At 41.9% G+C, this 15887-nt stretch overlaps 1 protein-coding gene across 2 annotated transcripts in view; it reads right to left on the bottom strand.

Annotated features, from left to right (window-relative positions):
• oxct1a (3-oxoacid CoA transferase 1a) overlaps window positions 1-15887 on the bottom strand; it is a 43791-nt gene that overhangs the window by 27213 nt on the left and 691 nt on the right. For both annotated transcript variants that reach the window (XR_012956105.1, XM_076099126.1), the window contains exons 2-7: window positions 15097-15205; window positions 14374-14464; window positions 10219-10354; window positions 9877-10026; window positions 9349-9455; window positions 8564-8624 (exon numbers count right to left, since the gene is read on the bottom strand). Coding sequence is in view for 1 of the 2 variants with exons in the window: in XM_076099126.1 (XP_075955241.1) it covers window positions 8564-8624; window positions 9349-9455; window positions 9877-10026; window positions 10219-10354; window positions 14374-14464; window positions 15097-15205 (654 nt within the window). In the remaining variant the exon portion in view is untranslated. The remainder of the gene's footprint in view (window positions 1-8563; window positions 8625-9348; window positions 9456-9876; window positions 10027-10218; window positions 10355-14373; window positions 14465-15096; window positions 15206-15887) is intronic.

Raw genomic sequence — 15887 nt, 5'->3', positions numbered from 1 at the left:
CCTGATGGAGGTAATAAAAGGGGAGGTCTGGTTGTCACCAGGATCCTGAGGAATCTTCTGCGAGGGACTATAAATATTTACATCAAATCTTATTTCAATCTGGCAAGGAGCTATTTGGCTATTTTATTTTGGAAGTGTTGGGAGCACCGATAACACCAGTCTATATTACGCAGTACGCACCACCAGGCGCTTTACAACTACTACTACTACTACTACATCTTCTGGCTAGCTACCTTTTGCTGAATTCGTTAGCATACTTTACCACGTGGATTTAAATAGCCAAATAGCTGCCGTGTGACTATTCTCACCCAGGTGCAAATAGACACAAATAAAATGAGTGTGAGGAACTTTAAACTGGTTATTTAAAGGTCTCACTTTAATACTGGTGACTCTTTATGACCAACATAAGTAAATGGAAACAATCAGAGAGAAGATTGGCAATTTTTCTATAGTTATTCTTAATGCTTGTTATTGGTGCCACCAGGTTGGATTCTGCGCGAAATCAGATGAAATCCTGCAGGTTCACCAGAAACTCCTTCAGCTCAGACTCCAGCGGGGCCTCCGGCAGCAACCAGCCCTCCGCAGACCGAACCAGACAAGGTTTTGCGGTTGCCTTCCGCCTGCCGTCAGAAGCTCCGGTGGGAGGGTGAGAGCCCCATGCCCGGCAGTAGTGTTTCCTCCTTCGGCTAGGAGCAAAGCGCTGGTGAAGACCCAGGACATATTGCTGGGCCCACTGGGGGGGAGGAGGGGGGAGAGTGAACCAGGACCAAGACTTACCAGGGCAGACTGTCACACCCTGCTGCAGTAAAATGAGACATTTTCTAAACGGACTCTGGGGCTCCAAAGACACTACCACTTTTGTCCACAGGGGCCGCCAAAATCAACAAAATGAAAGTTCCTTGAAGTAGCTTTAATAACTTATTTCTGAGTATTGAATCGTCAATTTTAAGTCCTAAATCAGATCTGAATAACGCCTTGACAAACTGAGATATTACAGACTGTAAAATAATCAGTGGCCAACACTATAATTGCAAAGCTACCTGACTTTACAATCCATCATGTTCGTGTTTTGTGTGCGTACTGATATGCGACAGTCCGGAGAAAGAGATGGTGTGGTTACGGGCAACAGAGCATGAGGATGACAGCGACACCACACTCTCATTACCCTGTGTATTTATAGCCTCTCCATCTTCCTCCCAGTGTGCGTATGTGTGCGTTTGTGTATGCGGGCACTTGGCCATGCTCTGCTGCCGCTTTCGGGGCTCAGCTCCGGCTCCATCCTCTAACCCAGAATACTGACAACATGAGCAATCTGTTTCCTCTCAGTGGAAACTCGCCTCGCCTATGACAGCCTTCATGGTATCCAGCAAATAGGAGACAGCCAGCCAATGCAAACCCTGACGACATCATAGGAACTAAAAATAAATGTTTAGAAGGACACACACTGCACACCAAAGGACATTGTGTCATGAGGATTTCAAACTCCAGCCCTATAGCTCAAATGGTAATGTTTACATTTCAAAGAGCACTTAAGCCTCTGTGCAAAGAGCGTCAGATTCAGATGACAGGCAGACAGTCATCAGAGAACTTTGAAGTCATCAGAGAACTTTGAACTTATAGTCAGAGCGCGCAACATGCAAATTTACCATTTCAAACATTCAGTTTGTGAATATGTTGAGCAAATCAGTCTTCCCCTTCTGCTGGCTCCCATGATCTCTATACTCTCCTCTTTTCTGCCTTTCTGTTCAAATCCCTTCTACAGAGACCTACAGTACAGCTGATTATTAAACTAGCCATGCAGGTTGTCACTGGCTTTAGTATCAGTCAGTAAATGTCAGCATTGCAAGTGAATTTAAGTCTATGTCGAAACTGGCTTCCTCAAGTCAATGCCATCACCAAGTTGCTCTGTGTGGCGTCTATTTGGCGGTGCAGACGGGCAAATACTGCTATCAAGATCCCTAAAAAAGGTAAGCTGTAAGATACACTAGTTATTAAATATTAATCAGCTTTTCTTTTGAGGCTGTATCTGTTTGAATTAATGCCTGAGCAGAGCCCACAGACTACATTCAGTCAACTACTTTAATCAGACGCCGATATGATTTGGATGTTTATTATGTGCACAAATTGATGCACCCATGCCAAAACGGAAATGGACAGCCATAGCTTCAGAGAACTGACACATGAATGTAGAATAGTATCTGGTCTTGTAACTCGGCTACCATTATCGCGCCTACTGCTGCATATACGAGTTCATTCATGAGCTCACCTCGTGGTGTGTGACTGTATTTCTACCAAGGCTACTATAAATGAATTGAGTTGTCCTCCATCACTATCAAGGTGGCTTATTCATGAATCGATGTGTAGTCTCACAATCTCAAGGTAGCATCAGCTAAATGGATATGCTAGTGCAATGTCATTGCTATCAGTGTCATCGCAGAGTGTTTTCTTCTCTCACATGCATACAAACGAGCATACGCATGCTCTTGTGGGGAAAAGGATGCCAAAGGCATTATTACAGGCATTATTATTGCAGCAATTTGCTCTGGTTGTAGCCCAGCCAGCCCTGTCATTACCACCATTTGCTCTGGAGAAGTTTCAGCTGAAGGTTAAAAAACAAAACAAAAAAAAACTGTGACAATACTGAGGACAACGTTAACATTGCTGGTGTCACATACTATAGTATGTCAAAAATGAGGACTAATGTGCAATGCCTTTGTAGAGATACTGGCTCAAAACAAGTGCCATTACTGTATTGCACAATGAGGATGTTCATCTCAAAGCCCTGTCAGAAGTAAAACACAAATCCACCTGCAGTGCAATACAAGTGTGTTATAAAGTCAACACAAATAAGGCTTTCACACAGCAGCTCTGAGACAGGGCAGTGAATGCATATGGCATTTTACACTGCATGAATTAGCCTAGCGGCTAGCAGACTTTTGCTTACTCGTAGCTCTTCTACTTTTACTCGGTTTAAGTCACTGTATCTCCCGACATCGTTCACAACGGTATGAAGAAGATTAATCATGGTCACATCACGTAGCTGCAAGTCTATCAGAAGAGCGTCAATTAGGAAAAATGTAGCGCCTGCAAACTACTCCATGCCAAAATCTTAATTAACGACTGTTTCGATCCTACGTCAGGTCAGATTTCTGATAAGTGGCAACCACACCCATATTTATACATAATGCACATCAAAAATCAAACAAGCTCACGTAAGATCAATGGTACGGCCATGCTTATGTGTGGGTCCATGTACATATGTTAGTGGGAGGCAGTCCAGGAGGTTAAGGACCAAGTACCGCCAACCTGGAAAAAGTAGGGCACAGGGTAGTGCGGAGATTTGAAACATAGTATATAAATGTGCCTTTGGTGGTCTATAAATAGAAATAATTAGCCGGCGTATTGGAAATAGGCATATAGCAGCTATACATTCCAAAGATGGAAGAATCGGGGACCTGCAGTTCAGCCAGGCCAAAAGTAACCTGATAAAACATTGACAGCCCCCCCCCCCCTGCAGGAGGGGCCTCCTTTAAGGTAGTCACCACTGCTGTGCCAGGTTTTGCAAAGGCATGAAAAGTCAATGTCCGGATCACTGAAGAAATCATGACATTTATTGCGCATCTTATGTACACGAAAGCTAATTCATGAAGCTCTTTATGCATCTAAATGATGGGGAAAATGAGTGGATTCATAATTATTTGCCAACAGTAGCTTGAGGAATGGAATTAGTCGGGGGCACAAGTCAAGAAAACTCAACAAGGCATAGTAAGTGCTGCACAACAGCATTACAAATGTGGGCTGTGATAAATAATTAAAATTCCAGCGGGGAGCAAACAAAGCATTACGCACCACGATGATGACAACTGTCATTTCAAGGCCAAACTCTGAAGGAAAAAAAAAAACATCAAACATTTTACCTACACACTGATGTTAACAATTCACTACAGAAACTATGGTTTCCTGTGTTTCGCAAATGTGTGCCGTTTTTGTTTCAACACAAACGTACAGTGGGAGGTTAAGGGTGAAACCCTCCTGGGGGACGGAGGTCATTTATACCCAATTAGACCTCTAGCTTGGTAGAAGAACATACTGACAAATACATTCATTAAATTCATGCATGACTGGTTGGTTGTTTTCGTGCACACACCAACACCCACGCCGGTGCATTGCACTGCCACAGAAACAGAATACAGTTGAGTCATTTACCGAGACTGATGGTCGAACAACAGCAGAAACCACTGCTTTGATTCGGTCTCTGGTGTATTGTATCCCACAATGCAATGGGGGGCCTTCATTGTAACTGTGATAAGGGAATAACTGGACCAGCTGGAAACCGTCGAACATTGAACAATTGAATAGCAGGGTTTGGTTGCCTAGTAACCATGACAGGAGCTGTTGATGATCTAGTCATTTTCAAAGTGCTTTTTGTGTTTTCTTGTTTTCTGAGACCCCTCCTGCCTCTTGTAGTTTAGATCCAGTAAAAAAAAAAGAAAAATAGTGGACTACAATGATGTGCCAGTGGTTACTGACCTGAAGGAATGAAGCCGTAGTGGTGGGTATGGTCAAAGTTTAATCTCTTTATAATGGCTCATGTATCATGATGTCATTTATATTAGAAGTTTGGTTCTTCCCAGATTTTGCCATTAATGTCGTACAGAAGTGGAGTCACCAGGTTATCCATCTACACGCCTCTAATGGATTAAACACCCATCCACTGAGCCTTAGGCAAACAAGCTGTTTAAAATTCTAATTGATATTTTGATGACTGATAGTTATGGATATGAAGTATGTAAATATTTCAATTGAATATGCCTTTCAAAGAACAAAGTCACAAGTGTAAGTGAAGAACTTGTAAAACACGTAAACTGGACAAGTTAGGAGGTCAAGCCGAGGTAATTCAAACAACCATTCGGTAGCAGTGGGTTGGCTAGACGTTTCTTTAATCAAGAGGCTAATTGGGCACTGGCGTTATGTGTCAAGTGGAAACTCATCAGTATTTATGGAACTTACTTTGACACACTTCAATGTGGTGTTATGGATATTTTGGCCATTTCCTTGACTCTGATTAGGGGGATTCATTTCATGAAGTATTTTTGAAGAAAACATTGAATTTAATCTGTATTGAATCAGCCAAACTGTTCTGGCCTTGTTGTATCTGCTGTCCAAGTTGCTGCCCTTTAACTGAATGTGAGAAGTGCATAATCTTTACTCTACCCAATTTTCCTCAGTTCGGTCAGTCTCCCGCCGCAATGTCCTGACATTTTTTTGCCCTTTGACAACAATGAATTGCTTAGCTGCTGAACAGCTTGAGCCAGGTAGGCTCAAGCTGTTCAGCAGCTGGTGCCGCAGACAAGCAGCTTATTCCGCAACATGATCGTCAAAGAGCTTGCCGCACGCTGGCCTGGGCTGCAAGTTACACGAATGGCTTCAAAAAGAAAAAAAAACACCTGACCCCGTCTGTTGGTTCCTTTCCCGGCCTTAACGAGTGCACCGAGAGAGCGGGGTCAGTGTTGACAGCACATCACCATATTCATGACTGAGTATGCTCTGAATGCTAAAAGATACATTTATTTTCAGAGAGATGGTAATTGCTTCAGTATCAGACATAAAAAGGTTCCTAATTGGTATTGCAATACAGGCCTATCATGGTATTGTCACCACTAAATAAGCCTGTCATAGATAATGTTCTTAGCTTACCTGCACTGCCATAAAAAGGCGCCATAAAAAAATGGCAGAAACCGTGTGATAATTTACCTTGATAGGATGATAAGAGAAAGTGTTCAGGCAGCTATAATGGGAGTCCACGTGCTTTGCACAACTAATGAATATCATTCCAAATACACTTTTGAAATATTAATCCATTTCAAATTCAACACAAATTGTATGCATCTGACATGAGCACACAGTGAATCAGTATCAAATGAGGAAGAGACCTCACTTTTCAGGTTTTTTTTTTCAAAAAGCAAGTAAAATCAAATCAATAACCACACGATGTAAGGAAGACAGTTTCGAAATGTACCGAATTCCAATTTAACATTTTAAAAAACCTGTTTGATATTGTTTGTCAGACCGAAGCACCATTAACAATGAATGCCCCAGTGGATAGAAGCATGTAGTTGATCCGTGGATGACAAGTGTCTGAAAGGACTATTTGTTATTAGAACGTGACGTGAAAAAAAGGAGGGAAATACAAAATCTTCAAAGACTAGGATGGAACTGACACAGTCTGGTTTTAGTGCTGGCAAGGAACATACAATTACTTTTTTTAAATGGATTCATTTAAGTTCAGATGCAAATACAGAGCTTTCCAAAAATAAGACGATCTGTGCCAGGGTGTGGAATGTGTTTCGGTTGAGGTTAATTGATTGAGACATTACTTCTTTTTATAAATAGGCAATTTATAATTTCTTTAGGCTACACGCCAATGTCTAGTTCTCAACTAAAAGACTGTATACTGTGTGCTTGTTGAAAAATGTATTATTTCTGAATACATGCGAGTTGGCAGAAGCTGCTTGGTCCATAACCTTTTCTCGGTGCTTGTTAACTCAAGTAGGTCAAATGCTTCCTGGAAGCTTGTGACAACGTGGGATCTAAATCTCACATTTAACTTGTCACATCATTCCCTCTCTCTTTATTTCCATTCCTGCCACTGTATGCAAGTAGAAATGCCACAAAAACAATTTTAGAAAAATTAATTAAAAACAGCCAAATGCAGCCTGGGTCTCTAAACCCATGAATCAATCGTTTCATCCTCTCCACTCAGCAAACATACCCCGAGCAGATGATTCTGGGTGCACAGAGGTTGTAGCAGGCAGTTCAATATTAAATCCAACCAACTACGCTTGCATCTCATAAAGCAGCCGTCTAAGCAAAGCTGCACTATCATTCATGTCATCACCGTCTACATTACGACTCCAGCAGACGTCACACAGACACATTTCTTGGTGGCGCCGCTGCTGTCAGAGTGACTGGTCTTATTATCCCTTTAGAAGAAAATGAGCTAATTTCTTTTTTCACATAGAACCGACTGTCCATAGTTCATTGATATATCCATCATCGGCATCATGGGTGTCGTCAGCACACACGCACTGGGTTAGTTAGGCACGACGGGAAATAGTGCAGAATACCGTCTTAAAACTTCTTAAATACCTGTGCTACTTACCACTTCAGAGGCTCTCTATACGGCTGTGTAGTGAGAAAGTGTACTCTCCCCATTTGGTCCCAGACATTTCTAATCAACAGAAAACTAAATCCAGCAACCGTGGAATAATTGAAAATGTGCTTAGTGGAACCCACTTAGATTTATGAGAGCCCCTTCGCTACCTATTTATTTTCTGAAAGCGCCTGTGTTTTATGGTTTTCACACACACACTTTTACTCCCGGCTGCTCTCTTAATCAAACGGTGTCTATATGGGAGGTGTGAAGCCATTTTGTGTGTTGGGGACGCACACACACACACACACACACACACACACACACACGGAAGAGATGAGCGATCACATTTCTAGACGATCAAATGCAAGACAGGTGGGTAACCAGACAGATAGGATGACACAGACATCCCAGAGATAGCAGGACGTTCAGACTTTGTTTTTGATCATACAGTTTGAGGCTAAAATCTTTGAACTTGTAATCCTTTAATAATCTGAGGTCTAAGAGTTATTTTCAGATGAAACCAATTCCAAGTGATCCTTTCATCCCACGAGCATACAACACCTGGCCTTACGCCTGTAAGATGCCCGTCTCACATTTCTGCTTCCGACCTCGACTGTGAAAAGGATTTTTTTTTTTTTTTTTTTCTCTACCTTGTTGTTTGAGGTTGGTTAGATAACATCTATCTGATGATGACTGTGTTGTTGTTCTTCCGCTACGGGTGATTAGGTGACTACAGACTTTGTGTGGTTGGGTTCAAATGTCAATGGCATTTTTATTTACACCATTTCCTTCATGATCTACAGTTCAACATAATTCAAATGTTTCTTAATCCACATGGATATTCTTTGGATGTAGGTGGCCGGCTGATTTAGTTTGTTGAAAGACAAATTCACACATTAACACGAGATCAGTTCCAGGCCGAGCTGGAAATTAAAAGCTGCAGAATACGAGATTGGGAGTATTTCGATTGTCTCAACGGCTTTAAACATGTCGATGGTGAGCCAGAGGCTCATAGCTAACGGTGCTAACGGTGCTAACAGTGCAATCTATGGCAAAAGTGCTGACAGAGCTAACAGTGTTCACCAGAGGGGTGACCGGAGGGTGGGTGCTACACACGCGTTATCAGCTGCAACCACTGTATGAGAGCAGTGCAGAGCGGCGGCCGTGAGCGAACCAGTGGGGCACGCTCACATGCACGCTCACATGCACTAATATGCACTAGAGGCACGCGTGGCCAGCCTGGCTATGTCAACAAAGCAAGGAGAAGCTCAGATAACAACACACAGTAGGAGAGCGACTTTCAGCTGTGAGGGCCAGAATAACTAAATTCCTAGAAAATGAGAGTCGACATAACGCATGAAAACCATTCAAAGGAAAGCCCAAGTCTGTGTTGTTGGAAATTCATACCTCAACTATGGTGGTTTTGGCTGCCTTGCACATGGGCTGGTTGAAGTTCCTGGCTGTTTTCCTGACAGAGGAGAGCAAGAAAGAAGTGATATGAAAACAAATAATAATATTTAAATTAAAAAGGCAGAGATGAGCAAGTAAAACGCAAAAACTCTCAGTGTAACATCCAATATCTAGTATCCAGTACGGCATGTTAGTTTACTGGAAGAGACTGCTCTCTTGTGGAGAAATACTTTACTACATCTACTAATTGGTTGGCACAAATTACCTTACTGATGATAGATGGAGGGTCAATACTGAATTTAGACTGATGAGGATATCCATTAAATTAATGAGTGATTTATTATCTGGATTTTTCTGACTTTGTTCCATGTACGTTGTTAGTAATGATCAGTGATGATCCTAAACCTAACCTGAGATGAGTGTGCTGTGCGAATAATTCAAGATATAGAAGCTGATGCTGATATATGATATGTTAACACACTTGGATCAAAAGAAAGAAAATCATGTAGCTAGAATCAGTCCATACAGTACATCCCTCAAAGAGCTTATGAAAAGGTCAAGGTTCAAATAATTTAATTTCCATTGCTAAGCTCATCGTCAATGAAAACCAATCCCGACCTTTCCTTAAACTGTTTCACTCTCGCCACGTGACATTGGCATCATGTGCAGATTGTTGTGCAAACACGTGCAAGGTGATAAAGATCAGTCTAAAGTGCTTTGTGGCAGGAAGAACCTGAATCCTTTACTAGATAAATACTGGTACCTTCCATTTCATCCGTTACCTGAAAATAATGTTTCCAGCCTTGTCAGCTTTCCACGCCTTGACCAGTGCGAAGTCTCCAGTTATGGCCTTTTCCATGATGTAGTGCCTGCCATTGAACTCCCGCACCTGTACAATGACAACCCCATTCAAAGAGTGAGTGGCGCCGGATGCAGCATTTACAGCATTTTCAGACTTGGCCCAGATATGCGAGTCCAGACCGAGGTTAGTCATTACTGCTGATTTGTATTTTTCACACAAGAAAATCAATAACACGACAAACATTCGTGGCGACGCATCACGCCATCTGTGAAAAGCCTTATTCTGGTAAACATGAACTTTCAATAACAACAAACAATAACTTTCCCTCGTTATTTAAATGGAGACTGAATGTGTGTTTTTGTAATGCAAAGCCTATTTTGAGGACTTCTTCAACCCAGGTCTACATGCATCTTCCACTGTGAAGAAAGGATGGCTTTCACTTCTGGAGAGAACGACAACGCACCACATCCAGCTTCCTGGGAAGCAAAAAAGTGCACAAAACTCTCACCTCTCTCTTCTCACTGGCGATGGCAATGCTGCCATCTTTGTTGTACTTAATAGGAGAGCCTCCCTCTTGGATCAGTGTGCCATAGCCAGTGGCTGTGAAGAAGGCTGGAATCCCAGCACCCCCGGCCCTGATCCTCTCTGCAAGAGTTCCCTGAAAGGAAAAAAAAGAGTGTCAGATTAAAAGAAGACTACAATATATAAATGTCCACTGCATGCCTTTGTTATTGTCCAGTATATCACATATACAGTATGAGGTCTGATCATTTGGATGTTGGAATTTAACATGTCAAAACCTCCTAAAACATAAAGTTATGTATAGACCTTTCCATGTTTTCTGACCAACCTGTGGCGTCAGTTCCACTTCCAACTCCCCGGTCAGATACTGTCGCTCAAACTCTGCATTCTCCCCGACGTAGGAAGAGATCATCCTCTTGATCTGCTTAGTCTTCAGCAGCAGGCCCAGGCCAAAGTTATCCACTCTGAAGAAAAACATTCACATATCATCATGAACCTTTGAATGGGAACGATTAGGTAAATTGTTAATGGACGGCATTCATATGGCGCTCTCCTTGTCTTAGCGACCACTAAAAACACTTTACAACACCAGCCAACATTCACCCATTAACACACACACACCCACACCCACACCCGCCCACACACACACACACACACACACACACAAAACAATTTGTGGTTCAGTATATTGCCCAAAAACACTCTAAAAAAAGAGGATTGAACCGCCAATCTTGTGATTAGTGGACGACCGCTCTACCTCCTGAGCCACAGCCGCCCCCAGCCAGGCTACAGTATATTGAACAAATACCGAAGACAGAAAAGTGTGGGTTTAAACTCACATTTTCAATATTCAACAAATAAAGATTTTAAAGAAAACGAGGAAAGGGATCACAGTTTATACAGATTTCACAAGTTGAATGCAGTAGTTCCACATAAGGCTGCTAAAGCTGCCTCTAATACAAACTGTCTTAAAGGCTGCAAATGTGTATGCAATCGATTATTTTGTGTTTCATATGTAAAATGAATTTAGTTAGCTTGTAGAGGTTTGTTGCCATTTTGCCATTGAAGGATTTTATCTGTTTCTTAAAAATCCTAATTACGTCCACCATTACTCAATGTAATTCCCACGACTGGTTTAGTCTCTTTTGTCCCTGCTCTTTGACTGGAAGGAGTGTCCTGACATTGTGCAGTTTGTAACATAGCTCTTATTAACAAAAATCCTCAGGGAGGGTTATTCAAAGCTGTTGTAACTGGACCAAACCAAGTGATACGGCTCCTTTTATGTGATCTTAAAGACGGGAACAGCCTATCCACGGCCGTAATGAAGGCTTGTGAGACCACTGAGACATTTGAGAGCATCGCCTTGTTTATTGTCTGGGAAAACTGCACAGAATTATTACTCTGTTTTTATGACGCATGCAGCGACGGCATTTTAATGAACCTGTGGCGCTCGTGTCGGTCAGAAATCTGGGTTACACCTGCTCCACGCGGTGCTATAGGACGTCACACATTCAGACCTATACATAGCACTGTGACTGCTCCTCTCTGGGACCAGAGACAGTCATTGTGTTACGAGGGCTGTTGGGATACTAACGGTTTAGTGAGATGACTGACTTTATGTGGCTGGTCAGTCATTAACATATGAAGGCATAGTCTTCATAAAACATATAAAGAGGGTTCTGTCTTATTACAGGCAGTATTCCTCTGAGAACACTGCAATCAAATCAAATCTGTTTTAATGGCCAACCAAATGAAACTTTAAAAATGTTTACTTTATGTTAATGTAAACCTTGGATTTAAGAAATTGTTGCCCTTTATTCCGGTCTCTGATCCTACTGTTCAGAGCCAACACAAAAGCTGAGCTTTGCAAAGAGCGGATTTTCCTTCTTTCCGATATCCCAGGGAGCCGAGAATCAGGAACCACTGCTTTCTCCACAACTCTAATCTCAGATCCTCAGCTGACAAGATATCGAGGTCATGTGCGCTCAGAATATCAAAAAACAGATTGCTGTGTTAAGCCCCCCCCCCCCCCCCCCCGTCCCCCCCGTCCCACACGCCGCTAGCGTTACAAAACATCCAAGACCGTCTATGTCAAAGGGCGAGTCTGACTAACAGTTTGTTATCTTGTGTGTTTATATGTTTGTTTGAGGACAAACAACACCACGTCAACTTCAACGGGTGGACTCTCCTATCGGGGACAGAGGACAATACAGAATGAAGAAATGCGAGCTCTCCAAGATAAATGTTCAGTGACCAGAGCAGCTTCCAGCATTGGACACAATTTCTGCCTTTCATACAGAATCTATGCTGGTGAAAGCATGAATACAAAGCTGCAGGGGGGTGCCACTCTGTCACAGCTCAATAATCTCCTCTTGTGTACAGCTGGATCCTCTCATCTCCTATTACAGTGCATGAAGAGCCCACTGTGTCAGTCTTCATCATGCCAGAATTCAATCTTCCCAGAAAACATCAAACACACTGCTCTTACCGTTTCTTACTATTCGCAAAAACTTCATTCATCATATTGTCTTGACTCCCATATGTCGTATTTGTAGTATTGCACTTTCACCAGGATTCAGATTATAGCAGTCAGTCTGTGTTGAGAGAAATGGCGTTTATCTCAAAGTGCTCATCGTGGTGGTAAAGAATGTCCTCTCTGTTATCACAGGTGCATTATTCCTGAGATAGAAGTAACACATAGTGTAAAATCGTGTCCTTCCTCTGAGACTTGAAGAGGATTAACAACCCATTCAGGTCTTCAAGAACAAAAGGAGCAGAGGAAGAGGAGTTTACAGCTTTGGGAAATCTTCTGTCCAAATTGAAATGTTACACAACTGCCTCTTTCCCCTCACAGCCCTCTTCCCTGCAGACACGCTTAGTTGTCCCCAAAACAAAAAGAGTGGATGTACAGTAGGCCCGGTAGCTTTTACAAAACAAGAATAATCAGTCGTGTGTTACGCAGTCAGTTCTAAACTCCCCTCCCCTTGTTGCAATATGAGCCAGAGGCAAGACATGTACTCACACATACTATAGATACCATAGTTCCCACTAAAATGTACACGTAGCCTACATGTAGCCATGCATAAGATGATCCACTGTGTTGGGACTGGCTCAGAGACAACATGGCCACTGTTTGTAAGAGGTTGCATTATACAATCTAAGAGCAGCAATGATTGTTCAAAGGGCTCAAGTAAATATTTTGAGCAACTATTTCAAGAATCAATATCCAGCAAAACCAAAGTCCATGAGAGAAGTCTGGTGAAGAGTAACTTCTGTGAAGCACACTTTGTATGACAGTGTTTTTCATGCTGAAATAACTGCTGGCACAGAGAAATGTATTCACAATGTCTGTGCAGAGACTAAGCCATTTGATCTTCCTACTGCACAACTACAATAGGAATCACTCTGTGCCACCACTTGTGACTCTAAACCTCAATTTAGCAGTTTTATGAGCATAGACAAGTTTTTTCAATACTGCAATTACAGTAGCAGATCCCTACCATTGGCCAAAGTTACATACATATATATCTTTTTTTTCCTTTTAAAGTTTCTGTAGGTTTGTCAAAATATCCAACCGTTCAGTTTGACACTCTTGCAACAGCAATCCCAGTTGTGCAAGTATGTCTGCAGTTGTAGAGATGGAATACAAGTTCTCCAGAAATATATCAGACCATATACGGTAATCTATTTCAGAGTGGGGGTTCTAATGTGTGCTGTATGCAGAGCGCAAATTGGAACAGTTCAGCAATCACAGTTTGCACCAGCAAATCAAGTTGAGGTTAAAGTTCAATATTTTGGTAAGCCAGTACTTTCAATGTAGAAATGAATGTGTGTGTGAGGTGTTGGAACATGTTGGATTGCTGATTCATTGCGGTCCGTAGTCAGTATTTCTGCAGAGTCACTTTCATATTTAATTAGAACAGGTTCCAGTGAGTCTCACAAGTTTCAGTGCTGCTGTGCAAACACTTCATATAAAGCTATACGTTTACTGTGTGGCAGCACATTGGCATTCGGTTACGGAAAAAGATTGCAACCTGACAACTGACAAGACTGTTTCCTAGTCTGCAAGAGAGACATCGACATGGTGCTACAAAAAGATCCAGGGAAATTGGGGTGAAAAGCTAAGTTGATAGCATATGGGTAAACCTTTTAATTTGTACTTCTTTAATAAATGAAAAAATGTTCTTTCCAGGATTGTCATGATTCAGGTATTTCCTAAATGATTGAGCCATGAACCCAATGCTTAGTAGAATAAATGACTACGTCTCTAGTTTGAGATGCTCCTGCATATCAAGGTAACTAGACAGAATGCTTAATAAAGGGCATTGATGTCACCTCTGAACGTATATATCTGTAGTTTGTCCCACTGAGAGAAAAGACACACATCACACACCTGACCACTGAAGGAGTCACTGCAACACTGCTTGGTTTGCAAGCACACATTCAGATCCACACACACACACACACACACACACACACTTACCCTGCATTGTTGCTGACGGCCGTGAGACCGTTAACGCCGGTCTTCAGTAAACTGTTGATGAGATTCTCTGGGATGCCACATAATCCAAAGCCTGTGTTGCGCCACACATAAAAAGGCAGTAATGCATTATAAACAAAAATAAAGTGCAAGCAACCAAGGAGTCATTGCAGAGTGTGTGAAAAGGCGTAGCTATGGTACTTCAAGGTGGAACTTTCACCTAGTAGGGTTAGGAACATGGCAGATATGGAAAAAAGAAAAAACTATAATATTTCCCGCTGTTACAAAACACACAGGAAAACTTTGAATCTAATAACATGGTCAACCTGGAACCAAGCCTCAGGTAATTCTAGTCATTTGTCAGTATCACGTGTTTCTAATATTACACTGAGTGAGGCAGATTTCTGTTTGTCCGTGTTTTTTCCCCCCCAGATAGAGGTGACACACAACGGAAAATGTTTAACAATGTCACTCCGAACTTGACTATAAATAAGAGCTGTGGAATTTCTGTGTGCTCCATGTGTGGATGGTAAACAACCACCATGCCAGACAGAGTGCAAGCTCACTTTGCTGTTAAGTGCTCATTGAACATACATTGTTTTCATGAGTTAACAAAACTTGCACGCAGTTACAAACTGAGATAACTTGCCAGCACTGTCATCGAGGTGTCGATGTAACCATCCTATAATCTTAAGAGTCCGTTTGTGAAAGTGTTGTATATCTTACCTCCTACAAGAATGGTAGCTCCACTTGGGATATCTTTGACTGCCTCTGTGGGATCCGAGTAGAAGTGTGAACTTCTTTGGCTGGAGGTAGAAAAGTAGCAGCCGCAGGACTGCAGGAAGCAGATCAAGAGGCGATTAAAATAAACAACAACACTTCAATTTAGTCTTTCAAAAAGAGCTCCAGGAACTAACTATAAGTGATTCTGAATAAGAACATACCAGTATAACGCTTAAAAAAACGTTGCTGGTTAAAACAAAACCGACAGATGCCTGAGGGCAGCTAATATGTTTGCACAGTTTCAGTGCCTTACCGAGTTTACTCAGTTGAGGAGGGGAAAGATAAGCAAAACTGATGAACAAAATCCTTCAATAAAAAGGAGCAGAGCTTGAGCGTAGCCCGCAATCAAGAGTCCCAAGACAAGAGTTATCTTAGGACTCAAATGAAACTGTACCTGTGGGGCTAAAACCAATTCTGATTTCTATGCAGCACATTTTGTTGTGTTTTGACACCTGCATTTCACAGACAGGGCTATCATGGATTATAACCATGGTGGGCTTTCCTATACCCATTGTATGGACTAAGATTGTGCTGTGAGTCTACTGGCTATGTTTATTGCAATTACATTATAACAGTTTAACTGGCGTGTGATGTTACATATTTGGGATTTCAGTAACACGGATTCCTATGAACGTGTAACCTTGAGCATTCACTCATTTTGCTTTCCTTATTATTTCTAATTTCAGCCAGCACAGTGGATTATGAAAGCAATGACATGACTGTATTGTACAACG

The sequence above is a fragment of the Anarhichas minor genome, unplaced genomic scaffold, assembly GCF_050575085.1.
Source record: "Anarhichas minor isolate MPS153535 unplaced genomic scaffold, ASM5057508v1 ptg000025l, whole genome shotgun sequence".
In the NCBI taxonomy this organism is placed as follows: domain Eukaryota; kingdom Metazoa; phylum Chordata; class Actinopteri; order Perciformes; family Anarhichadidae; genus Anarhichas; species Anarhichas minor.
The sequence above is the reverse complement of the archived record's forward strand: the minus strand, read 5'-3'. Positions and strand labels throughout refer to the sequence as shown.